Source organism: Ranitomeya variabilis, chromosome 1 (assembly GCF_051348905.1).
Source record: "Ranitomeya variabilis isolate aRanVar5 chromosome 1, aRanVar5.hap1, whole genome shotgun sequence".
NCBI classification, from domain to species: domain Eukaryota; kingdom Metazoa; phylum Chordata; class Amphibia; order Anura; family Dendrobatidae; genus Ranitomeya; species Ranitomeya variabilis.
This window is the reverse complement of record NC_135232.1, coordinates 595534870-595562717: the sequence shown is the minus strand read 5'-3', so window position 1 is coordinate 595562717 and position 27848 is coordinate 595534870. Positions and strand designations below refer to the sequence as shown.

Sequence of the window (27848 nt, the reverse complement as noted above, 5' to 3'; positions counted from 1 at the left end):
GGGGGGGGAGTCCCCGATTTTAAAAGCCAGTAAAGGCTAGGTATACAGACAGCTGCGGGCTGAGATTCATAGCCTGGGAAGCTCCATGGGTATTAACCCCTTCCCAGGCTAGAAACATCCCTCTCTGGGGCAGAAAATTGAGTGGGAGCCCACGCCAATTCTTTTTTTTTTTAATTAAACAGGCCGGGGTCACACTTGTGAGAACCTCGCAAGAGTCTCTCACCTCAATACCCGTCACTAGTGCCGGCACTTGGGACCGGAGTGTGCGGCTGCATGTATTTCTATGTAGCTAAACGCTCCGACCCCAGTGCCGGCGGCAGTGTCGGGTACTGAGGTGCGAGACTTGTGCGAGTTTCTTGCAAGTGTGACCCCGGCCAAACGCTGTGTGTGTGTGTGTGTGTGTGTGTGTGTGTGTGTGTGTGTGTGTGTGTGTGTGTGTGTGTGTGTGTGTGTGTGTATTTAACTCTTTATGTACCATTTTATTATGTTTGTTACTAAACATTGGTCTTGGTATTATCTATAGATAAATATATCTATCTATTGATAGATCTATAAATAGATACTAGATAGATCTATCTATATCTATCTATCTATCCAAAGATAGATCTATCTATCATTTATCTATCTGTGTGTGTAAACATTATTCTTCAATGGAGTATGTAAAAGAATTGTGATGTCATTTCTTGTCCAACCTCTTCCTTTTTTTTTGTTGTTAAATAATAGATCTTTATTGAGCCTACAAAAACGCATACAAATCCACCTAAAAAAAATGCATGAAAATCCAAATAAAAAACGCGCTGATTTTTACCTGCGTTTTCTGCCAAGAGATGCAGATTTTGTGCAGAAAATTCTGCAGACAAGTCTGTAACGTGTGCACATATCCATTGCAGCTCTTCTGGCTGGCTGATGTATGCAAGAACAGGCTCACCAGGAAGTTGACATTTAGAGAGGGGACTACCATTCCCGAGAATAGTAATAGCGGTCTGCTGCTCTCTTCTTCGTGAGTTGTGCTCATGCCCAGGATCCAGTCAGAAGAAGTAGAGCTGCAGCGTAAAATTTAGGGAAGAGATAGAAATCCACTTCCTCATTCATCAGATAATTATTATTCCATCTCACCCCTACATTTTACGCTGCAGCTCTACTTCTTCTGACTGGCTCCTCGGCATGAGCACAAGCTCACCGCAAGCTAACGTGGAAGAAGTCACAGAACAGAGTGGACCACCATTCCTTTTCTCATAAAATGAAACCTCAAAATGAGGCGCCTGCAGCCCAGGTAGACATGTCAATCATAACAAAAAAAAAACCTGACACACTTATATTTTTATATATCAGGAAGGACGGTCGCAACGAAAGACACAATGACGGGAGGTAAGTGGAAATTCAGCCCGTGCATTCTTTACATTCTTCTCGGCAATGCAGGAATTCTGAAAGAAAACTGAAGTAACACAAAGGACGAAGAGCAATAACCGGCAAGGCATGTCTCGGCCACGTGTAACCCTTTCACTGCCACCACTGTAATAGGATATATACCGCCAACTGCTCCTAAGAGGTCATAGACTTACAAGGTTGCTCTCAAATAGGACTAATATGGTTGGGTCCTCGTAGAAAGGATTCTTTGCAGTCACTGTATAGGATAAAATGTTGTGGAGGTACCAAAAAAAAAAAGCCCTAAAGCCCTCAAACTGCCAGAGGAATCAGCAATTTCCAGTTATTCTGGATAGGTACTTCTTCCCTGGTGTCCAAACGCACCATTAGGGGAGGTGCTGACTGGGGCGAAGAGGGGGCATGAACCTCGATAAATATTCCTCCAGTACAACTTTCTTCTGAAAGCCATGTTTCAAGCCCCACAAGGACAATTAACACTTTCCCTGTTCTCACTTTAGGTGCAAAGAAAGTGACAACCACACTTAAAAAAAAAAAAAAAAAATTGTTGTTAGGCAACATCGGCCATAGCAACCAGTCTGCCTTAAGTTACTTGGTTGTTTCAATGGGCTGGCACTGGTGTTTATAGTGGGAACTCCATTGTTCCAATTTGGGTTTACTGGAGTTCCCACAGCAAACACCAGTGCCAGCCCATTGAAACAACCAAGTAACTTAAGACAGACTGGTTACTATGGCCAACATTGTCTAACAACGACTTTTGTTATGAAGCCACAGGATTTTACTTGATGTTCCCGTTTCATGTCCAAGTTTGAACTTAACCGAGTCCATACAGCAAATAGCAAGGCCAGCCCACCTAAACAACTAAGTAACTTGACACAGACTGGTTGCTATGGCCAACACGGTCTCAAGTTATTTATTTAGGCTATTTGCCGTGGAAACCCAAAAAAATCCAAACTAGGACATGACAGATGGAATATTTAGCAAAATCATGTCTGACAACATCATAAGAAAAGAAGAAACAGTTGATGTTAGGCAGTGTTGGCCATAGCAACCAAGCAACCATTGGATTTTTTTACCCCGTGGGATTGTCAGACAGGATTTGGTTAGCTGCTCCATTTTCATGTTTCAGTTTGGGCCTTCTGGGAGCCAGTATCCCAGTACCAGGTCACCTAAACAACAACATAACTTGACAGACTGGTTGCTATGGTCAACAATGCCAGCCTCTCTCAAGTTACTTAGGCGGGCTGCCATTGCCATTTACTGTGGGAAGTCCAATAAGTCCACACTGGGACAGCAAGTAATATCTTCTCTGACAACCCCATAAAAACGTGGCTGTTATGGAGTATTGGCCATAGCAACCAGTCTGTTAGCAGTTTAGGTGGGCTGGCACTGTACTTTAGTATGGGAACTCTAGTACGCAATTTTGGCCATAGCAACCAGTCCAAAAGTTGTTTAGGGGTGTTGCCATTGTTTTTAAAAGTGGGAAGTCCAGTAGGCCCACACAGGACCATTATACGATGTCAGACCATGGACGGTTAAGGCCGCCATATTTGCTTTCCTAAGAAAAGACTGAGTCCTCTCATTTTTCTGGTCCATGGGGGTAAAAAATCCTAAAAGGGCAGGAATTAATCATGATGGCGAGTAACATCGGGAGCTTTCAACAAGTCATCGGGATGAAGGGATATGGGTGGCATTCACTTCACATGCAATAAACATCGACAGTCGCATCTTACCAGGCTGCAATGGGGCTGATATAGGAGGATGAGACAGCGGCAGAGGTGAAATGGACGAGAGAAAGACAGACACAAGTTAGTAACAGACAACAGGCATCACCTCAACATGTGGGCAAAAAAAAGAGCATTTGCACAAAGATGGCAGCTTATGTATGAAGATACCCACTGGCCTTATCAAGTAAAATGGCCAGATTTCCCGAAGAAAAAGTAAAAACTTTGTTGCTATGGGGCTAAAAGGACAATATTGTACATGTCGGCACCTTGACAATTTGCTGAAACTATCAAAGTGGGTACGTTTTTTCATCAATAATATTCTTTAATATTTTTAACTGGTTTTGGAGCTGCCTTCAAAAGTCTTTCAGTTGCCCTTGGCAACAGACAACAGTATGGCTCCATCCCGTGGTCCGACATGTGACCTAACGGATTCATTACAAGAAATCTTTACAATTCTGAATTTAGCTTCAGACATGGAAAGGGAAGAAATCGTGTAGCTTAAGACTGATGCACTATGCCCACCAAGCCACGCTGTTCCCAAAGAGGGCATGTATTAGGCAAACTGGGCCAGGTCCCGTATTTCCTTAAGGGCCCCTCCTAGACTAAATCTACAGAGCATGTACTGCCCTAAGCTATTCAGGCATTGTACAGCAGTATTACTTGGAAACCAAAGGTGGCATGATTTAGGTAATGGATGGCATTCATTGTATGGGAATTATTGGCCATTTTGATGTCAGCACTATATCATAGTTTTATTTGAAATAATATTTGGGTACTGTATGGTGGTATTATTTCAGCACTAGATGGCATAATTGCGTGGCAATTCTAGAACACTGCTATCTTGGCACTAATGGTAGTCTTATTTGAAAACTCCACAGGAGGCAATATTTAGGCATTGTATAGCGGTATTAATTTGGGCACTAGATTGTAGCATTGTGGGGCAGTTATAGGTCATATTTATGCGAGTACTATATAGCGGTATTAATTGGGCACTGTAAGTCAGTATTGTTTAAAAAAAAAAAATAGGTCATGTGGGCACTATATGGCGGTACTATTTAGGCACTAGATGACTGTCGGAATTACAGGTTATAGTTATGTGGGCACTAGATAGTAGTATCATTTGAAAACTCTGTGGAGGTGATATTAAGACACTGGTATGGCCGAAATATTTGCGCTCTAGCTAGCAGAAATGTGTGAGAATTATAGGACCTGGTTATATTGGCCCTATATGGTAGTATTATTGAGAAACTCAATACAGGTAGTTGTTTAGGCATTTTATGGTAGGACCATGAGCAGTAAATGGCAGTATTCTAGAGGCAATCTATGAAAGCAGTATTTGCAAGTGTAGACAGAATTCTTCAAAAATGGGGATGGTAGGGTGGGAATGACCAAAGCTTCCAAACCCCACCACATTGAGAATATAAGATTTTTTTCACATTTTCAGCATGCTGCAACTTGTTGTTCCACAACACAGTAATACACAAGCACATACAGACAAGTTCCTACATACCTTGGCAAATGAGAGTGTCGTTTAGAAGGCACCCTGTGACACAAAAAAGTGGACGGCAGATCCCATGGAGGCACAGAAGAGAAAGAGAAACAGACAGGTATGACAAGAGACAGCGTGAGAGACAAAAGTGACTGCAGGCTAGCTCAGGTAAAAACAGGTAAAATGGTTAATAAAAAAAATCAGATGTCAAGTGAGAGACCTGAGCAAGAGAGTGTTTGCAAGAGTGCAGAGGGTGCTCAGTGTCTGCAGATGGAAATCAGGAAATCCAGAACAGAAGTTACACAGTGACAAACACTTAAAGAGAAAGGAACATATGCAAAGTGAAATAAGGAAAAAAAAAAAGTAGAGGAATCCTGACAGAAAATAGCTAAACACATTTTTTGTAATCTAGTTTCATTAAAAAATTTTCAACAATTGCCTTCTACAGCCTCTGTGGTGCACTGTCTATTGCTGGCTGCAGAATGAGTTAATTGAAGATCTGTCAGTGAACTCATTCTGAAAATCCAGTAAGAGATTTGTTAACTCTTGTACCTGTCATTTTTTACTTCTCCTGAGCGGATTTATGACCACAGACCACACGAAAGTAGAATATGCTAGGAAACAAATGCTGTAAAATCCAAGTGGTGCAAAATGATTAATAAAAAAAAAAAATCTAATTGCAAAAAAATTTTGTACCTTAGAATATATGCATTTAAGTAGAAAAAAAAAAAAAAAAAAAAAAGGCCTTGGAGGTAGACATCCAAATATAATGTGACTGGGCAGCAAGAGACCAGCTCAGAAGCAGAGGATCAGGGATGTGATGGAACAGCGCATACTTGCCAAATTTTACAAAACATGTGTGGCACCTATGCTAACAAATAGACAGCAAATATAGGGACAGTCTGTAAACACAACTCTTCATATAAGGAGAGGAGCAGGAGTAGGACCGACACAGGCAAGTGGGATGCTTCTGTGTGTAGGGAGAGGCTCACTGTTAAGATTTCATACTTAGATACGGTGTGGGGCCATCATACATTGAGAGAGGCACTATGCTGTGTGCACAAGGAGCTGTGAGGGCATCATAATGTGTGCGCTAGAGAGTACCATACTGTGTAGGGGTCAGTAGTGGCATTATCATGCTGTATGAAGAAGTTTCAAGGCACCATACCAGGTGGGTGACCGTGGGGACATCATAATTATTATGTTCCTACAGTGCATTCCCCCCACACATTATGATGTTCCTACAGTGCATTCCCCCACACATTATGATGTCCCTACAGTGCATTCCCCCCACACATTAAATGTGTGGGGGGAATGCACTGTAGGGACATCATACTGTGGGGGGAATGCACTATTGGGACATCATACTCTGTGTGAGGAAATGCACTGTAGGAACATCATGCTATGTGTGAGGAAATGCACTGTGGGAACATCATACTATGTGTGAGGAAATGCACTGTAGGAACATGATTAATGTGTGGGGGAATGCACTGTAGGAACATCATAGTGTGTGGGGGGAATACAAGGTAGGGACATCATACTGTGGGGGGAATGCACTATTGGGACATCATACTCTCTGAACTAATCTCCCAATATCTTCCCTCACGTAATCTTCGTTCATCCCAAGACCTTCTACTCTCCTCCACACTTATTCGTTCCTCACACAATCGCCTCCAAGATTCTCCCGAATATCCCCCATCCTCTGGAATTCCATGCCTCAACACGTCCGATTATCCACCACCCTCGGATCCTTCAGGCGGAACCTGAAAACCCATCTCTTCAGGAAAGCCTACAGCCTACAATAACCGAGCCGCCGCCTCACCCCTACCTTCTGTCTCTTCCCCACTATCCCATAGACGAGTCCGCAAGGACAGGGTCCTCTCCCCTCTGTACTAGTGTATCACTGTAAACCTGTTTACTGTAAATGATATCTATAACCCTGTATGTAACCCCTTTCTCATGTACAGCACCATGGAATTAATGGTGCTATATAAATAAATAATAATAATAATACTGTGTGTGAGGAAATGCACTGTAGGAACATCATAGAGTGTGGGGAAAAGCACTGTAGGAACATCATACTGTGTGTGAGGAAATGCACTGTAGGAACATCATACTGTGTGTGGGGAAATGCACTGTGGGAACATCATACTATGTGTGAGGAAATGCACTGTAGGAACATCAGTGTGTGGGGGGAATGCAAGGTAGGGACATCAAACTGTGGGGGGAATGCACTGTAGGAACATCATACTGTGTAGGGGGGGATGCACTGTAGGGACATCATACTGTGTGGGGGAACATTCTGTGGGGACATCATATTGTGTGTGGGGGAATGTATTGTGGGGGCATCATACTGTGTGGGGGTAATGTACTGTGGGGACATCTTACAGTGTTTTGGGCATCATACTGTGAGTATAGGATTATGCATTGTGGGGGACATCATACAGTATATGTGGACGAAATGTACTGTGGAGATATTACACTATATGTGGAGACATACGGTGTATGGAGGAAATGTACAGTGGGGATATCAGTGTGTGTGTGTGTGTGTGTGTGTGTGTGTGTGTGTGTGTGTGTGTGTGTGTGTGTGTGTGTATGTAATGTACTGTGGAGACATCATACTGTCGGGCATCTTTCTGTAATGGGCACTGTGGGGGCCATGAAAGCATATCCATAATGTGTGGAAACAAAACCGGGCATCTTGACTTGCAATATTTCTTTGTGAGCACAAATAAAGAACTAGGTGATGGTAGGGAAGTGGCTTGGGGTAAAATTAAAAATTGCCATGGTTATTTAGGTATGCCACAGCTTGCATACTTCTATCCTATCATTTGAAATTGGGAAATATGGTGACCACTATTGAAGAACATGAAGCTATATGTACAGAGGTTGTCACCAGAACCACAGTCAGACAACATAATAATTCACACAGCTACTGGTTAAACAATTAGGACTAGACTAAAAAAGCTGAGGCGCGAGAAAGATGGGACATTGTGCTCAGAGTACTAAAAGCGACATACACCAAAGATGCCAAACAGCAGACAGGAACAGGCCCAAATTATTTTAGTTAACAACAGGATGAAGCATAGAATTTGGCATCGGCCACATTGCAGTTTCATCGGGCTGCACACATTGTGTGGCTCAATGCAAGTCTAAAAATTGTACACAAAACAAAGTTCAACCTCAGCGCTCTATCCCTACATGCAGAGATAAGAGGTCTCCTGGCCTACCCAGTGAAGAGGACCTCATTCCCAATTGTGTTTGTAGATTTTAGAAATTCTTTGGCAAAAAAAAAAAAAAAAAAATTTACACAAGGTTCCCATGGACGAGGCCCACATGAGGAACTTAATTATTTTTTTTGGAAATCTTTTTTGTTAACTTTGTCAGGTTAAGGTGTGACAAGGTAAAATTTTCATGGACCGCATTGATTTTTTTCTCGGGACAGAATTATTGGGATAAAGGAGAAGTTCTTAAGCTAAAAACATGACACTACCCAAATTAAAATCTGTGTAAGATGGGAATTATTATTCAGTATTATTTCAGTAGTGAAACAGAAATATCCTCTTAGACTCAAATGTTTGAGACGTTCCTCAAGGTCAAGGAGCAAGATCTAAAGAGGATCACAGGAAGAAAGATAAATCCTAAATTTATACTATGACCCAAGCAAGTGTGTATGTAGATATGTAGAATAGAGGCAGACCATGCAGTTTCTAAAGAGGAGGCCCACTTCTGGTTGATCCCTATCCTACTGCAGAACTCCCATCTGTTTAGGAGATCTAGCTCACTGCTCCACCACACACCCTATGACGTCATAATGTTAAGGTCCACGCAAAGCCACAGAAAGAACAGATCAGAGAAGACAGGCTTTGATTGACATGGCACTGGGGTCGGGAGACTAATTTTTTTTTTTTTTAAGGGCGCTATTTCTATCCAGGGGCACGAAGGGCCAGGGCATCATTAATGTGAAGTGACACTACAAGGAGATTTTTAATGTCCATGGGTACTGTATCGCCAAAGAAGGCTCCATAAACCAGTAAGAAGTAGTAAGGGGGCATCGTCACAGAAGGTGGAACCCGAGGGGACACCACCACTGTGAGGGGAACCAATGGGTGCCTCACTACTCTTAGGGGGTGCATAAAGGGCATTTTAAATGTGTAACGATACGATTACTGGGTACCACCTAAAGAGGGCACTTTGAAAATTAATGGTCAACAAAGAAGCATAATAATTGAGTTGGGGGCAGAAAACTGGTACACTATCTGTACACTGTGAGGAGACACTGTGTGGCCTCACTGTGTCAGGGAACACTAAGGATGTATCACTACTATGAGGAGACCCAAGAGGGTATCATGCCTATGGCATATAAGGAGGCATCAGTATGGTGAGGACCCAAGACTGTATCACTATTTTTTAAGGACATTACAATGTCATTTTTTTTTTTTTAAGGGTATGGGTGCTGCACCACCAAACAAGGCTCTATGAAAGTCTAACAGGCATAGAACACAACAGAGATAGGAACCTAAGGAGACATTGTCACAGAGAAGGGAAGCTAAAGGAGCATCACCACGGCAAGGGAGGAACCGAAGAGTACATCTCTACTGAGATATAGAACTAAAAGAGGATCACCACTGTGGAGAGACATGGATGGGGCATTAATACTGTGAAGGGGACCTAAAGAGGCATCACTACTGAGAGGGGACACTACAGGGGCATTTTTAAAGTGTATGGATAAAGTACCACAAACCAGACAAGGCTCTATGAAAGTGTAAGTGGTAAAAATGTGCATTTCGACAGAGAAGGCAACCTAATGGGGCTAATGAGGGGTGGGCATCACCATTGTGAAGGAAACCTAAAATGGGCATCACTATTGAGAGATGACACTAAAGGGGGCATCAATGCTGTGAGCAGTAACAAGAAATGGGCATTAATACTGTGAAGGGAACCCAAGGGGCATCACTATTGTGAGCTGGTGCAATAAGGACATTTTTAATGTGTAAGGATACAAATACTGTGTGCAACCCAGAGAGGGCACTCTGTAGTAATGCTGCACAAAGAGGCATTATTCCTGTGAGGGCAGGGTACTACCAGGCCATCTGGACAATAACAATATGAGGAGACCCTGTGATGGCTTCGCTGTGTGAGAAGACAATAAAGGAGGATATTACTACTATGTAGCGCCACCCTTGTATTCAGACCGCGTAAGGTATTGCAAGTCACCCTATTTATTGATATATATGACACTGCTCATGTATATGACATGGAGCTCAGCTACATTGGCCAGGACTACAGACACCAGGCAGAGTAAACAGCCTTGTTGCAAAACCATCTTATCCTCTACCCCAAGTGCCCTTATTAATCCCATACAATTCTGAAAGCCTCTCAGGAAATTAGTGCTAAAGGTTCAACGAATTGAGAATAACATACGGCCCCTAGCAGTGAGTGGGTCGGCTATACAAACATACGGTATTCCATATTCCTGTACGGAGCGGCCATCATGAAAACCATCTTTCATTCTGAAATCTATAGACAAAGAGGAAGCAAAATTTAATTCTAGGACTCAGTAGGATCGTTACCATATCACTTAGGGAACAAAAATCAGAAATCCTCATTGATCTCTACTTTATGTTGCCATTTCAGCACACGGGAAATGACAAGTGGCCAGTGGCAGTGACCCACCTCACCCAGTAATTGGTTGAGCAGGCATTACTAGAGTCCCCACTGGCTACTTTTGTTCTCCCCAGAGATTTTGGCTGTAAAAGTAAACTTAAAGGAGACTTGTCTTTTGCATTTTTTTTAATCTTAATTAAATGTCGCTCTTCTCCTGAATCCAGTGAGGTTTCCCTTTTGTTCCTGGGCTTCTCGGTTCCTGAGATATGACCCACTTTTGACTGTGTATAAATTTACTATTTTTAGCCAATTAGCGACTTCCTCAAGATAGCACCCACTGAGAAGAATTGATGACCACACCTTCTTTGTTAAAAAAAAAAGACTAGATTAACATACTGGGAAGAAGAGGCCATATCTCAGGAACAGAGAGGAGCAGAAACAAAAGGAAATCATCAATGGATTCAGGAGAACAGCAACATTTATAAGAGGTTACAAAAAGTGCATATTTACAATATGTGTCAGGTCCCTTTAAATTTACCTAAAAATCAGTGGATGATCTCCTATCTACAAAACATGGAAGATATCCTGCATAGGGGTGGCCCCTTATGCTATAAGGATACAGTTTAGCGTAACATTGCCAAATAGAAGTAAATAAAGACGCCTGGCAAGAAAATTTCACACACCCTGAGATGGCAGCAGCCAAGTAAGGGGAATTTTCAAATAATTCATGTATTTTCTGCCTCCCCCTTGCCGCCGCAGCCTCTACAGTAGTTCAGACTGCATTTCTGCAAGGCCAAGCATATAGACAGCGTGGGTAGTAGGTGAAAATATACAAACACCCAGGAGTGAAGAGAAGGAGGACTGAATACACACAAGCAGTGCCAGTATTGTTAACCCTTTGGGTGCAAACTTCTGTCTATCTTAAACCTGGTGCATGTGTCAAAGTTTGCTACCTGGGTCAAGGTGCAAAAAAATGTAAACTCTAATTAAAAACTCCAAAATTAATACTGCAGTTTGACAAGTGGTAGAGCCACTTTTTACAAAGAGATTAGAACATGTATAGCAATGCTCCATGGGAAAAAAATGCATATTAGCTCACTCCCAGAGTCCCAGAGGATTTAGCTACTCTACTTTCACAATAGGTAATACTATGGAGACTTCACCAGTGGGCATCAACATAGCCAGCAGACGGACTTTTCCTGGTGTGAACAAACTAATGTTGTGGGTGGTCCTTTTTGGCAGATTTCTAAAAATCTAAGTTAAAAATTAAAGTGGATTAATGCACCAAAACTGTCTTGGAAAAGAGCGAGTGCCAACTTATTCAAATGAAGGTACAGGTGCCACTCAAAGCACATTGTTGAAAAATATTTCCATAGCCATCCCTCTACATGTTTTTCGATTCTAAATAATTTCCAAGGAAGACCGGAGGTCCTAGGAGGCTTCAGCGGTGCCTAGAAGATTTGCGAACTCTTCTAGGAGTTCAGGAGTTGCTTCCTTTAGTTTCCTTCAAGAGTCTTTTGAAAGTTCTGGTGGAGTTGGGAAGTATGTGTCAAAAACACTTGTATCTCATCCATAACGACCAGAATTCAGCTATAATGAAGGCTAGTGCTACATATACAGAGCTGCTTATTTATATACACCTTGTCCCAGTGGCTTCCTTTCAAACACCATTAATTGCCAGATTAAGACTTTCTTCCTCTTGAAGCAATTTATCAAATGATCCTTACTGATCACAACCAAATGAATCCGGATACAAGACTTAGAACAATCTAAGAACACGTTATGCAGGACATTTCATAACCCGAAGGGAAAGTGTTTATTTTGGCTTGTGAATTATAGTGTTAGGGAAACCATAATGATCTGTACTAATGATATTAATTAAGACATTTACCCATCACCTGTTAAGTCACCATGATTTCTGGAAAAGAAACCACAGTCTCAAGTCTTATTGGGCAAAGGCCACCAGGATCTACCAATCCCCGTGACCTTTGTTCAGTTGGATGGATGGAGAGCCTCGATTGACATCAACTTTGGGCATCTCCAGAGATGTTTCATTAGGTTGAAATCCAGACTCTGGCTCAAGTACATTCATGAACTGGTCCAAAATCCACAACTTCATTCTAAGTGTTAACAACCAAAAAATGTATGCAAATTAACTACTCTCAAGAACGAAGACAATTAGAATTCGAGCTGTAAGTCAATATATAACCCAATAAAAAGTTTTGAAAAACGAATGCAGAAACCAGTCAAACCAAACATACCTTTCTGTTGTCAACTAGTTTGAGGTTCTTGTCCATCGTTAGTACTGAGGTGGGTACTGGTTATCTAAACGAGTAGCAGCTCTACGGGTTTACTGGTAGCTATCTATAGAGGGAAAAAAAAATGATAACCATTGTGGTGCAGTGACCCATGTTACAACCAGGGAGCGCTATATGTGCTCCTCAGGATGTGCATGGAGGCGTATCTGTAATGGTGATAATGAAACTGTGTCCGGCATGATTGTAAATGGCCGATATGTGTCGCAGAGGGAGTCTGAGCTGTAAAGCCTGTAGTATTGTTGTCCTGGGACCTGTAAGTCCCACAAGTATTTGTATAGTAAAAAGGAGGCTTGCAGGGTTGGTCAGAGAGCTGGGAGGGTCTGGCCAACCAAACACACCTCCCATCCAGGGGAGGGGGTTACAGGTACATAATGTGACCATGGTGTGGTCACATGGGTCAGAGTATTTGGACGTGAATGGTCTGTGTTGTAGGTCCTGGAAGAGGTCAGGTCTGTGTTGGAAGTTCCGGCGAGTGGAGATTTCCTGAAGAGCACGTGGAGAGACCGTGGATCTAGACTGGATGGTCTGTGTTGGAAGCTCCTGTGAGTGGAGACTTCCTGAATAGCACCTGGTGAGACCATGTAACTACAGAGCCTGGGACGGCATCTGTGTTGGCGAAGTGAGGACTGACAATGAGTCAGCATGAGGAGCGGAGCTCCTGGAAGGTAACCCCAGACAAGGGGGGTTGTAATACATGGCAGAGAGGTTTATCTGCTATATGAACAGACTGATAGTCATGTCATGTTCGGAAATGTTATGAAATGAACTTTACATTATCTGGTTTATGCGGAGTTAAAAAACCAAATAAACTGATTTATGTGAGAAAACCACTCCTGTGTGCTTTAATCCCGTGCCAAGCAAGTGTCCCCCAACACACTCAGTAAGCACTATCTCACACCATATATAATCTGAGATCTAGAGACAGTTTCAACAAAGTTCATTCTTAATCTAGTCTCTCAGTTATTGCAGCTTCAAGACATACCCACGGCATGGTGAGATCACCATTATGTTTCATGGTAGGGATGGTATTAGCCAGGTGAGAAGTGGTGTTGGTATTAGCCAGGTGAGAAGTGGTGTTGGCTTCCTTCCAACACTGAATGGCATTCCGACCAAAGAGTTGACTTTTGGCTTCTCATGGTCTAGGTGTTTAAGAAGACTCATGTAGGAAACTTCAAGTGGGCTGCCCTACACTTTTTTTCTAAGATGAGGCTACCTACTGGCTACCATACCATAAAAATCCAAATTGGTTGAGTGTTGAAGAGACGGCGGTCCATATGGAAACGCACTGCTTTTTCCACACAATTCTAAAGCTTTGGTTTGTGGCCACCTCCTTAAAAGGGATTGTTTTTCTATGAGATACTATATTAATTATATAGATCATAAACAAGACAGCTTCACCTAGCGGTAGAAGTGTATAGTAATGTGCATGTCCACCAAATGAGTGAGGTTCTGGTGGATAAAAATGCTCTCTAATTAAGTCACTCTCTGCAACAGAGCCTAAAAACAGAAATAGATTTCTTCCCTGCTTGTCAGCAAATCCTCTGCAAGTAGATGACAGTATTAGCGGAAAAGACTCCTACTGCAGGGAGACGCAAGAGAGGATTATATTGTCAGATGCCGGAGGGAGAAGTAGAGTGACTGATAAAGAACTGAAGAAACATCTCAATGATGATTACGGCAATAGAAAGAAAAGTGTATAATTTTAGGGGGAAAATACTATTTGCCAACAGAGGGAATATAGGGCACTGAATACTTTCTAAACGCTCTGTATGGAATGACATACATATGTAAGGTGTATCAGACTTTTAGTAGTTATAGCATAATCCTGGCCTAGAGGGTTGAGGACTTTGGGCAAACAAGCACACAAACCCGGCTGAGTCAACAATATGTTTGGCACCACGGCAGGGGTTAACCCCATGTATGTTTGCATAGGCATTGCAAGCAGGGTCTCACAGGACAATGTCACAAATCCAGACCTTTGTCTGCCATGGTGCCTAGGTAACAAGCGAACACCCTCCACCCGCTTTTTAACATGTGACTCAGGACTCCAAGGATGAGGCCGTGAATTCCCATCTCATCATTTTCCCATTGGACATACAGGGAATAGCTAATGGGTGGGTCATACGTCCACCAGATCAAAAGTAGAGCTAATTTATGGAGCTAATAAACATATTTACATGTCAAGCGCCCCTCAGTTCGGTCCGATGGCATAAAGATTCATCCCTATAATTAAGACGAGGTCAACCTCAAGGTCCATCATCTTGAATGCAGTCAGACATTTATATAAAAGCCCAGTGTGGTATTATTCCCCTTCCCTATGTCACGTCTTGCAGATGATGTCCAACTAATAAGTCATTGAAGAAAGAATGATGTGAGCCAAAAGTCAAAAACCACCCAAAGCCCTTTCAACTAGGGTTGAGCGAAACGGATTGGACATTTTCAAAAATCGCCGACTTTCAGTAAAGTGGGGTTTCATGAAACCCGACCCGATCCCACTGTGGGATCGGCCATGCGGTCAGCGATCTTCGCGCCAAAGTCGCGTTTCACATGACGCTTTCCCCGCCATTTTTCAGCCAATGAAGGAGTGTGGGCAGCGTGATGACATGGGTTCCGGCTTGCTTTCTGCGGCATCACAGGCGGAAATATAACCGTTTGGGATGTAGCGATTTCCACAGCCCAACACAACCTTTGCTTGGGAGGGAGAGAGGGAGGGAGGGGGAGAGGGAGAGGGAGAGGGAGAGAGAGAGACTTACATTGGGTTTCGGTCGATCCCCGACTTTGCGCGATAATCGGCCAATTTGACTCGATCCCCGACTTTGCGCGATAATTGGCCGATTTGACTCGACTTTTAACAAAGTCGGGTTTTGCGAAACCCGACTGGATCCTAAAAAAGTTAGAGTCGCTCAACCCTACTTTCAACTAATTACAAAATAATTAGATTATGTCCTGTCATAATCATTATATTGGTTCCCAGTATCACATCATAGATATTAGGACACAAGGACAAGACTCTTAAGGTCCCCATGAAGATGAATGTTGGGTAATCATCATACTTGTATGGAGACCTCCCCAACTCTCCTTTGATAGAAATCAGCCATTGCCAGAGGTGTCTGTTTCATCTCTAGCTCCTACCAATCACTAATGAGTTTAGAGTAGGAGATCCACTGCCGATCTGGATATCGTGGTCCTCACTTAGACCTTGAATGTTGCATGTGTCAACAAGCTTAGAAAGCTTGGCCAACAGGCAGCTATCACTCCTGACTACCCTACTGAATGTACAGGGTGGGTCAAGCCATTACTAAAGACGAGCATATCAATTAATGAACAGTCCATGAACACCAGAAGGGAGCCCTGTGAACCACATCCTACCTGTTGGAATACCCAGCATGAAACAATGCATGTGTGACAATGCAATTACTATGTTGCATTAGACCTATAATCAGAAAAAGTGCAAGTGATACCAGCAGCTCACATGGCTCCCATTCAGCGGCAAAGGACTACTAACATAGCCGCTCGACCAAATCAATTCAGTCATCTATAGTAGCACCTTATTCCACTCTCCCAATTGAGAACACTTGCATGTTCGGCCAACTAAGTGTACATGTGGTTCTCTTTTGACCGATCTGAAGCTGGTTACACACATCAAGAGATTTGCGGTTCAAGTACGGACTGCGATGTCCAGACTGGCCGCGAATTTCCTAATCCAAACAACAACCTCATTCACATAAGAGAGGCTGTAGGTTTAATTACCTGGAGACCTGTGACCATCCAGACCTTGTAGTCTATGCTCAGACTGAATCTGGACAGAGAAGTATGACCTCAAATCTCAAAACATGACATCATCCAATGGTTCAGGACGTCTTAATCCTGGACAATCCCCTTTAATAAGGATGTTAGCATCTTTCTGTATCACATACTTTCACTACAGATCACCAGTCCAAATCTGTAAATGCAAGCAGACTGATAAATTCTGCCTCAAGTAAGAGATTCTGAAAACCAAGCAAAATTCCCTACTAATCAGGTAGCAAAAACACTTCTATTCAGTAGCGTTGCTACCGGGGGACAGAAGGGAGCTACGTTACTGTAACTGTATCAGCGTGTACAGCTCACCAAACAGCTACGTTCTGCAGCAGAGCAAAGAGACTCGATTTCCCTGCACGGCCAACCGGCCGCTATGGGGCCCCTGAGCAGTAGGGAAAGGGGGGGCGGTGACAGCAGTGGGCCCCCCGCCCGTCAGGGCCGGATGCCGATGCAGTTGACCGCATTGAGGAGAGTGTGAGCATTACGATTCTTCTCCCATTATTTCCCCTTTCAGCATCTGATGTCACAGATGCAGACACTGACAGGCGATAACGTCACTACTTGGCACCCGCTGTCCGGAGATGTGCGGGCACTCAGAGCAGCAAAGGAGGAGAGATGAGTATTGGATGTGCATTATACATTATGGAGTCTGTCTATGGAGGTGCATTATACTATATAGAGTCTGCCTATGGAGAGTACATTATTCAATATAGAGTCTGCATATGGCAGATTCATTATACTTTATAGAGCCTGCCTATGGGGGTGAATTATACAATAAAGATTCTGCCTATGGGAGTGCATTATACTATATAGAGTCTGTATATGGGGAATGCATTATACAATATAGATTCTGATTATGGGAGTGCATTATACTATAGAGTCAGCCTATAGGGGTGCATTATACTACAGGTTTTGCCTATGAGGATGCATTATACAATATAAATTCTGCCTATGGGAAGTGCATTATACTATTTAGAGTCTGCCTATGGGGGGTGCATTATACAATATAGAGTCTGCCTATGGGGGGGTGCATTAACCCCTTCATGACCAGTATTTATTTTTTTCGCTTTTGTTTTTCACTCCCCTCCTTCCCAGAGCCATAACTTTTATTTTTCCGTCAATATGGCCATGCGACGGCTTATTTTTTGCAGGAAAAAATCCAAGTGCGGTGAAATTGCAAAAGAAGTGCAGTTCTACACTTGTTTTTTGTTTGGCTTTTTTGCTAGGTTCACTAAATGCTAAAACTGACCTGATATTATGATTCTCCAGGTCATTACGAGTTCATAGACACCAAACATGTCTAGGTTATTTTTTATCTAAGTGGTGAAAACAAATTCCAAACTTTGCTAAAAAAAACAAAAACAAAAATGTAACCATTTTCCAATACCCGCAGCGTCTCCATTTTTTCTTGATCTAGGGTCCGGGGTGGGCTTAGTTTTTGCGCGCCAAGCTGACGTTTTTAATGATACAATTTTGGTGCAGATACTTTCTTTTGATCGCCCATTATTGCATTTTAATGCAATGTCGCGGCGACCAAAAAAAGTATTTCTGGCGTTTCTAATTTTTTTCTCACTACGCCGTTTAGCGATCAGGTTAATCCTTTTTTTTTTTTTTATTGATAGATCGGGCGATTCTGAACGCGGCCATACCAAATATGTGTATATTTTGATTTTGATTTTTTTTATTGTTTTATTTTGAATGAGGCGAAAGGTGGGTGATATAAACTTAGATTTTTTTTATTTTTTTCATATTTTTAAAACTTTTTTTTTTTACTTTTGCCATGCTTCAATAGCCTCCATGGGAGGCTAGAAGCTGCCACAACTCGATCGCCTCTGCTACATAGGAGCGAAGCTCAGATCGCTTCTATGTAGTAGAATTGTTGCATTGCTATGAGTGCTTACCACAGGGTGGTGCTCATAGCAATCTGGCATCAACAACAATAGAGGTCTCAAGGAGACCTCCGGGGGTCAGCGATGCATCTGCATAACAACCAATCGTGACGGGGTTATCGATGCGCTCATTTCTGGCCCGATAGCCGGAAGCGCTAGGGTGATTCGACCCGCCGCTATTGCGGGCACATGTCAGCTGTTTAGTACAGCTAACATGTCCCGGCTTTGATGCGGCTCACCACCGGAGCCCGCATCAAAGCAGGGGATCTGACCTCGGACGTACTATTCCGTCCGAGGTCAGAAAGGGGTTAAACTGTCTAGAGTCTGCCAATGGGGGTGCATTATACTATATAGAGTCTGCCAATGGGGGTGCATTATACTATATAGAGTCTGCATATGGGGGGTGCATTATACAATATAGTCTGCCTACGGGGGTGCATTGTACTGTATAGAGTCTGCCTGTGGGGGTGCATTAAACTGTATTGAGTCTGCCTAAGGGGAGTGCATTAATATTTTAATTAATTTAATTTTAATTAATTTATATATATATATGTATGAGGCATCGTGATTACTCGCTAATCCCCATCACCACACACAATCCCACCCCCACCACACACAATCCCACTTCCCCACCACATTACCACACACAATCCCGCCCCCCCCACCACATTACCAGACATAATCCCGCCCCCACCACATCACCACACATAATCCCGCCCCCCACCCCATCACCTTACCCATAATACCGCCCCCCCACCCCATCACCACACATAATCCCGCCCCCCCACCACACATAATCCCGCCCCCTACCCCATTACCACACATAATCCCGCCCCCCACCACATCACCACACAATAACATTACCACACAATACCGCCCCCCCACCCCATTACCACACATAATCCTGCCCCCCACCAATTTATGTTTCGTTATGAAATTTGTTTAGATGCTGGAATGAATAAAAAACGCACATCTTACTGAATCCAGTTTGTTTTTTATTTTACACTGTGAATAAAATGTATTATTAGTATTATTCAGATTTTTCATTTTAAGTTAATTTACCACCTGCGTAAGCGCTATTGAATGTTGTCATTATTTACTTTAGGTTAATCACCAGCAGCGTTAATTAGATAGCAATGAGCGTGCCGAGCGTTAGCTGGCTGGAAACAGCTAGTACAACTATAGGATTAGTAATGGATAGGTGTTTTATAGACGCTTATCAATTACTAAGCCGTGAACTTGATGTCACTGGTGATATAAACCCCACAAATATTAACCCACTTGCCACTGCTAGGCAGGGCAAGTGGGAATAGCCGGGCAAAGCGCCAGAACTGGCGCATCTAATAGATATGCCGTTTCTGGGCAGCTGTGGGCTGCTATTTTTAGGCTGGGGGTGTCAATATCCATGGCACCTTACCAGCCTGAGAATACCAGCCCCCAGTTGTCAGTTTTGTCTGGCTGGTTATCAAAAATAGGGGTGAACCCACACCGCTCCTGCTGTCACTTACCCCACCCCTGCAAGGGGTAGGCTGATGGGTGTAATATCCCAGCAGCAGCCGTCTGTTTCTTTTATTACTTAAATGCAACTCTTATCATTCTCCCCTGCTCGCGCCTATCGCCGGCAAAGCAGGGAAGAATGAGTTCAGCACCCGGCATCAAGGAACAGTGCTTAGTGTAACGCTTCTTCCATGGCGCCGATGCGTGTCACATGGATGACATCCATGTGTGTTATGTGTATGCACGTGTGTGGGTAATTTTATGGCCCGTGCGGACATAAAAAATGGACATGTCAGCGTGTTTTGCCTACGGACACACGGTCCGTGGAAACACAGACATGTGCACAGACCCATTCACTTGAATAGGCAAATAGCGCTCCGTTCCTCCCGAGTCTCTCAGCATGGCTAAGTAGCACTGTACAGCCACATATGGGGTATTGCCGCGCTCAGTAGAAATTGTGGGACAAATTTTGTTGCCATTTTTACCCACTTCTTGTGTGAAAATGTAAAATCTTTGGCTAAAACAAAATTTTGGTGGTAAAAATATAGTTATCTTGACTTCACTGCCCAATGGTATAAAGTTCTGTGACACACCCATGGTGTCAATATGATCACTGCACCCCTAGATGAATTCATTGAGAGGTGTAGTTCATAAAATGGGGTAAGTTATGGAGGCTTCAGCTGTTTTGGCACCTCATGAGCTCTCCCAGTGGGTCATGGCACCTGCAAACCATAACAGTAAAATCTGGTGCTCCTTCCATTCTGAGCTCTGCCATGCGCCCAAAGAGTGGTTTACCCCCACATATGGGGCATCAACATACTCAAGACAAATTGCTCAATAACGTTTGGGGTCCAATCTCTTCTGTTACCCTTGGGAAAATAAAAAATTGGGGGCGAAAAATCATTTTTGGGGAAAAAAAAATGATGATTTTTTATTTTTATGACTCAATGTTACAAACTTCTGTGAAGCACTTGGGGGTTTAAAGTGCTCAGCACACATCTAGATAAGTTCCTTAGGGGGGTCTTCTTTCCAATATGGTGTCACTTGTGGGGGGTTTCCACTGTTTAGGCACATCAGGGGCTCTCCAAATGTGACATGGAGTCCTATCTCAATTCCAGCCAATTTTGCGTTGAAGTAAAACGGCACTCCATCCCTTCCGAGTTCTGCCATGCGCCCAAACAGTAGTTTACCTGAACATATTGGGTATCAGCGTACTCAAGACAAATTTCACAACAATTTTTGGGGACCAATTTCTCCTGTTACCCTTGGGAAAATAAAAAATTAAATTCAGACCAAATTTTTTTTTATGAAAAAAAGTTAAAATGTTCATTTAAAAAAATAAAAAATAAAAAAAAAACATTCCAAAAATTCCTGTGAAGCACCTGAAGGATTAATAAACATCTTGACTGTGGTTTTGAACACCTTGGGGGGGGGTAGTTTTTAGAATGTGTCACTTTTAGTTATTTTCTATCATATAGACCCCTCAAAGTGACTTCAAATGTGAGGTGGTCCCTAAAAAAAAAAAAAAGGTGTTGTAAAAATGGGAAATCGCTGTTTAACTTTTAACCCTTATTACTTCCGAACAAAAAATATTTTGGTTCCAAAATTGTGCTGATGTAAAGTAGACATGTGGGAAATGTTAATTATTAAGTATTTTGTGTGGCATATCTCTGATTTAAGGGCATGAAAATTCAAAATTGGAAAACTGCAAAACTTTCAAAATTTTGCCAAATTTCCATTTTTTTTCACAAATAATCGCAAGTCATCTCAAAGAAATTTTACTACTAACGTGAAGTACAATATGTAACAAAAAACAACATTAGAATCACCGTGATCCATTGAAGCATTCCAGAGTTATAACCTCATAAAGGGACAGTGGTCAGAATTGTAAAAATTGGCTTGGTCATACATGCAAACCACCCTTGGGGGTAAAGGGGTTAAGAGGCTCCTCTGTCCTGCACTCATTACCTGTAGTAATTGCACCTGTTTGAACTTGTTAGCAGTATAAAAGACACCTATCCACAACCTCAAACAGTCACAATCCAAACTCCAATATGGTGAAGACCAAAGAGTTGTCAAAGGACACCAGAAAAAAAATTGTAGGCCTGCATCAGGCTGGGAAGACTGAATTTGCAATAGGCAAGCAGCTTGGTGTGATGAAATCAACTGTGAGAGCAATAATAACAAAATGGAAGACATGCCAGACCACTGATAATCTCCCTCGATCTAGGGCTCCATGCAAGATCTCACCTCGTGGGGTCAAAATTATCTCAAGAACGGTGAGCAAAAATCCCAGAACCACATTGGGGGGCCTAGTGAATGACCTGCATAAAGCTGGGACCACCGTAATAAAGGCTACCATCAGTAACACACTACGCCACCAGGGACTCAGATCCTGCAGTGCCAGACGTGTCCCCCTGCTTAAGCCAGTACATGTCCGAGCCCATCTGAAGTTTGTTAGAGAGCATTTGGGTTATCCAGAAGAGTATTGGGAGAATGTCATATGGTCTGATGAAACCAAAGTAGAACTGTTTGGTAGAAACAAAAGTTGTCATGTTTGGAGGAGACAGAATGCGGAGTTGCATCCAAAGAACACTATACCTACTGTTAAGCATGGGGTGGCAACATCATGCTTTGGCACTGTTTCTCTGCAAAGGGACCAGCATGACTGATCTGTGTACAGGAAAAAATTATTGGGGCCATGTATCGTGAGATTTTGAGTGCAAACCTCTTTCCATCAGCAAGGGAATTGAAGATGAAGTGTGGATGGGTCTTTCAGCATGATAATGATCCCAAGCACACCGCCAGGGCAACGGAGTGACTTCGTAAGAAGCATATGAAGGTCCTGGAGTAGCCTAGCCAGTCTCCAGTTTTCAACCCCATAGAAAACCTTTAAAGGAAGTTGAAAGTCCATGTTGCCCAGAGACAGACCCAAAACATCACTGCTCTAGAGGAGATCTGCATGGAGGAATGAGCCAACCCACCACCAACAGTGTGTGCCAACCTTGTGAAGACTTACAGAAAACATTTGACCACTGTCATTGCCAACAAAGGATATACAGCTGTGGCAAAAATTAAGAGACCACTGCAAAATGTTCAGCTTGTTTGATTTTTCTCTTTATAGGTATATTTTTGATTAAAATGTAAATTGTTATTTTATTCTATAAACTTCTGACAACATGTCTCCTAAGTTCCAAGCAATAAATTTTGTATTTTTTTCTGACAAAGAAAAATGGTCAAAGTTAAAAAACAACCCCAGTGCTTTCAGACCTCAAATAATGCAAAGAAAACAAGTTCATAATCATTTAGAAACAACAATACTAATGTCTTAACTCAGGAAGAGTTCTGAAATCAATATTTTGTGGAATAACCATGATTTTCAGGCACAGTTTTCAGGCGTCTTGGTATGCTTTCCACCAGTCTTTCACACTGCTTCTGGTGCAAAAATCTAAGCAGCTCTTCTTTGTTTGATGGCTTGTGACTATCCATCATCCTCTTGATTACATTCCAGAGGTTTTCAGTGGGGTTCAGGTCTGGAGATTGGACTGCCCATGACAGGGTTTACATGTGGTGGTCTCTTACTTTTTGCCAGAGCTGTATAACAAAATATTGAACTTTTGTTAATGACCAAATACTTATTTTCCACCCTAATTTGCAAAATAAATCTTGCCAAATCAGACAAGGCGATTTTCTGGATTTGTTTTCTCATTTTGACTTTCATAGTTGTGGTCTACCTATGTCGTCAATTACAGGCCTCTCATCTTTTTAAGTGGGAGAACTTGCACAATTGGTGGCTAACTAAGTACTTTTTCCCCCCACTGTATATAGAGTCTGCCTATGGGGGATGCATTATACTATATAGAATCTGCCTATGGGGAGGGCATTATACAATATAGTGTCTGCCTATGGGGAGGGCATTATACAATATAGTGTCTGCCTATGGGGAGGGCATTATACAATATAGTGTCTGCCTATGGGGAGGGCATTATACAATATAGTGTCTGCCTAAGGGGAGGGCATTATACAATATAGTGTCTGCCTATGGGGAGGGCATTGTACTATGTAGAATCTTCCTGTGGGAGTGCACTATACTATACAGAGTCTGTCTATGGAAGGGTGCATTATAAAATATAGAGTCTGCCTATGGGAGTCCATCATACTATAGAGTTTGCCTATGGGAGTGCATCATACTATATAGAGTCTGCCTATGGGAGTGCATCATACTATATAGAGACCTGCCTATGGGAGGTGCATTATACTATATAGAGTCTGCCTATGGGGGTGCATTATACTATACAGAGTCTGCCTGTGGGAGGGTGCATTATAAAATATAGAGTCTGCCTATGGGAGTGCATCATACTATATAGAGTCTGCCTATGGGGAGTGCATTATACAATATACAGTCTACCTATGGGGTGTGCGTTATACAATATAGTGTTTATGGGGAGTGGATTATACTATATAGAGGCATATGAGAAATGCATTATACTATATGGAGGCTATCTAAGAGGTATCAATCAGAGTGTGGGGATTACAGTGAGGGGACCATCATCCAGTTTGGGAGCTACTAAGGGGTCAGTATACTGTGTGGGTGGTATTCTACTGTGAAGGGGCATTATACTATGTGTAAGAGCATCATACTGTGTATAGGGGAGCTGTACAGGGGGGCAGACTCGGGACATTATTAAATGTAAAGTGGGCACTTATTGTTATAGGGGAATTCTGGTTACTGGGACTGTCAAAGGGGCACACAGAGGGCATTATTACTTTCTATGGCGCAAAATGTGGGCACCGTTTTCTAGGGCACTTGCACCCGGCATTACTATATTCTAGAGGATTGCGTTAGAATTTAGAGGGCACATAGTGCCACACAATTGGTGAAGTAACGGACACATCCGGCAGCAACGGCTCAGTATTGGGGTATCAGCAGAATGAGCAGTTTGTGCAGGTTGGGAATAGATGGTGGCGGTGCTGAAAATATGAGACGTGAAACATGTCTTGTTGTATCCTCTGCAGCTGAGTCGTGCCTGGAAGAAGTTGTCTTGTCGGTCTAGGCCAAATGGAAAAGACGAGAAAAGTGAATGATTCCATGAGAAAGAACGTCAGCGGTAAGTCATTATCTGTAACTGTGCAGTGATCTCTTATATGTTCTGCAGGACTGATATCTACTACTGACCATATGGCGGTAATATCAATATTGGTCTTTATATAGAGATTATTTTCAGCAACGGTGCGGCCATTTGCTGAGGTTCTCCTCCACTATTAGGGTGCGTCTCCCAGTTATAATCAAGGTTACCTGGTTAGGGGCCCACTGAGAAGTTTAGCCCCCACCCAACCCCTGAACAGTTACTCTCAAGATTTCTCCTTCCTGCAGCCATGTTTCCCAGCTGCAGAACATTTATTTAGTCACAGAGTTCTCCTCTTCTCCTCATTTCTGTGGCTCATCCTTTTAAATTTTTCACCCAGTTGAATGCATTGCTGTTTATTCTTTATTTCTTGTTCGCTTATAACAGTATAGACAGTTATAGCAGCAAAATTGTTGGCACTATGGCTTTAAAAATTTCCAGCTTTTCAGACAATTTATAGATGATCTAATATATCAGTGGAAAGCCAAGAAAAAAAAATCATTTTCGCATTTTCCACAACCACAAGCTTACAAGCTTTGCAAAGACTATAATTACAGAGGGGAAAGGATGTGTAGGCAAGATACTGTTCAGTCATCTCAGCATTATATGGTTCATCCTCCTAACTAACAGTGCGGTGGCCAAAAACATCAAATCTAAGGGACTTGTTGAGATTAAAGAATCTTGGTGAAGTTGAAGGTACCATATACGGAATCACTGGGTCCCTACAGCTCATAAGTGTCAACGTACCTAGGGCTGGTTTTAGACAAAGCAAGGCCCTGGGAAAAAGTTTAAAGTGGCGCCCAAATGCTTACGTATTGCACACAGTATAATGCAGCCCCCCCATACACACACACACTCTATAATGCATACAGACACATAGTACTGTATATTATACACAAACATTAATGCAGCCCCCAACACAGTATAATGCAGCCCCCAGAGTACAATGCAGCCTCACACACACAGTATAATTCAGCCTCCCCACACATACACAGTATAATGCAGCCCCCCTACAAACACACACTATAATGCTTACACAGTATATTATACACAAACACTAATGCAGACATACACACTAGTTATCTCTCCTCATTCCCTGCACTGCTCCAGGCTCTGCTCCAGTCCCATCAGCTCCATTGCTGGCACAGCGCGGGGCACGATGAAGTGACATCGCTGAGTCACAAGCAGAGGGGGAGTGATGGGAGAGGGAGCATCGGGCCCCATAGCGGCTGCATGGTGTGCCGCTGTTAGTGGCACGCCACTGGCTGGGGGCCCCTGGAGGAGCGGGGGCCCTAGGCATTTACCTGATTTGCCTGCCCTTAACGCCAGCCCTGAACTTACCCATGTTCTTTTGCTCATTTACACCACTATTTTGAAAACTATCACGTCTAATATCAGTGTTGAGATCAATTTTCTAAAAAAAACAACAAAATTATTGGTAGATTCCGGATTCAATTGAGTCTGAATCAAGGTTTTTGGACACTAGGTATAAAACTTTTAAACAATGTGGTGTGGTGCTGATAGACACTGGCACTCTGGGCAGCATTGGAAGTGTTTGGATCTTTGGGGAATGTTTTAAAGGCATTTTTATTACTTAATGCAAAGTCAAAAGTTTACATACATTTCATTAGTATTTGGTACCATTGCCCTTAATGACCGCTGATAAGCCTTTTAACGGTGGCAGTTAAAAGGTACTTATTCCTCAGCGCCTCTTTTTAACAGCGCTGAGAAATAAGGTTATAGCGCTCCCCAGTGTTGGAAAATCAGGTAGCTGAGATCCAGGAGAACATGATTTGGGTCTGTTTTTACCGTCCCCAGTGTTGCGATCGCAGTTATTGACGGAATAGCGGCAACTGCAAAAAAAAAAAAAAAGTCTGATTTTCCATATAATTCTCTCTCCTCTGATATGATCTAGCACATCAGAGGAGAGAGACTTGGGGTCCCCCGATCTCCCCCGGCCCTTGGTGTCTTCTTCAGGGAAGAAAATGGCGGGTGCATGCGCAGTGCACCCACCGAGATCTGCCAACCGGCACCCGGCAACAATAGATTTTTCATATTGGTTCATTTTGATCATTGTGATAGACCCTATCACAGTGATCAAAAAAAAAAAAGTAAATCAAACCCCCTTTTATCACCCCCTTAGTTAGGTAAAAATAGTAACATAAAAAAAAAATGATTTTTTTTCCCCATTAGGGTTGTGATGTTGGGGTTAGGGTTGTGGTGTTGGGGTTAGGGCTGTATTAGGGTTGGAGTTAGAATTGGGGGGGGGGTTTCACTGTTTAGGTTCATCAGGGGGTCTCCGTACGCGACATAGCGTCCGCCATTGATTCCAGCCAGTTTTGTGTTCAAAAAGTCAAACAGTGCTCCCTCCATTCTGAGCCCTGCCATGCGCCCAAACAGTGGCTTTCCCCCACAAATGGGGTATCAGCGTACTCAGGAGAAATTGCACAACAAACTTTGTGGTCCATTTTCTCACGTTACCCTTGTGAAAATAAAATAAGTTTGGTTCCAAAGTAAATTTTTTGTGAAAAAAGTAAAATGTTCATTTTTTTCATTCCACATTGCTTCAGTTCTCGTGAAGCACCTGCAGGGTTAATAAACTTCTTGAATGTGGTTGTGCACACCTAAAGGGGTGCAGTTTTTAGAATAGTGTCACTTTGGGGTATTTTCTGTTATATTGACCCCTCAAACTCACTTGAAATGTGAGGTGGTCCCTAAAAAAATGGTTTAGTAAATTTTGTTGGAAAAATGAGAAATCGCTGGTCAACTTTTAACCCTTATAATAACCTCCTAACAAAAAAAAAAAAAGTTTACAAAATTGTGCTGATGTAAAGTAGACATGTGAGAAATGTTACTTATTAAGTATTTTGTGCGATCTGACTCTCTGATTTAAGGACACAAAAATTAAGAGTTTCAAAATTGCAAATGGTTGCCAAATTTCCGTTTTTGTTTTTTTTTTCATAAATAAACGCAAGGCATACTGAAGAAATTTTACCACTAACATGAAGTAC

The 27848-nt window shown here is 42.6% G+C and overlaps 1 protein-coding gene across 7 annotated transcripts in view; it reads right to left on the bottom strand.

The window, feature by feature from the left end:
• Positions 1-27848, bottom strand: part of ARHGEF11 (Rho guanine nucleotide exchange factor 11) — a 164162-nt gene that overhangs the window by 98468 nt on the left and 37846 nt on the right. For 3 of the 7 annotated variants that reach the window (XM_077258862.1, XM_077258852.1, XM_077258810.1), the window contains exons 2-3: positions 4621-4653; positions 3117-3131 (exon numbers count right to left, since the gene is read on the bottom strand). The exons of 2 other annotated variants lie outside the window; for them this stretch is intronic. In XM_077258862.1, the coding sequence (XP_077114977.1) occupies positions 3117-3131; positions 4621-4653 (48 nt within the window). The remainder of the gene's footprint in view (positions 1-3116; positions 3132-4620; positions 4654-27848) is intronic. 2 more of the 7 variants (XM_077258799.1, XM_077258822.1) reach the window with 1 other exon arrangement.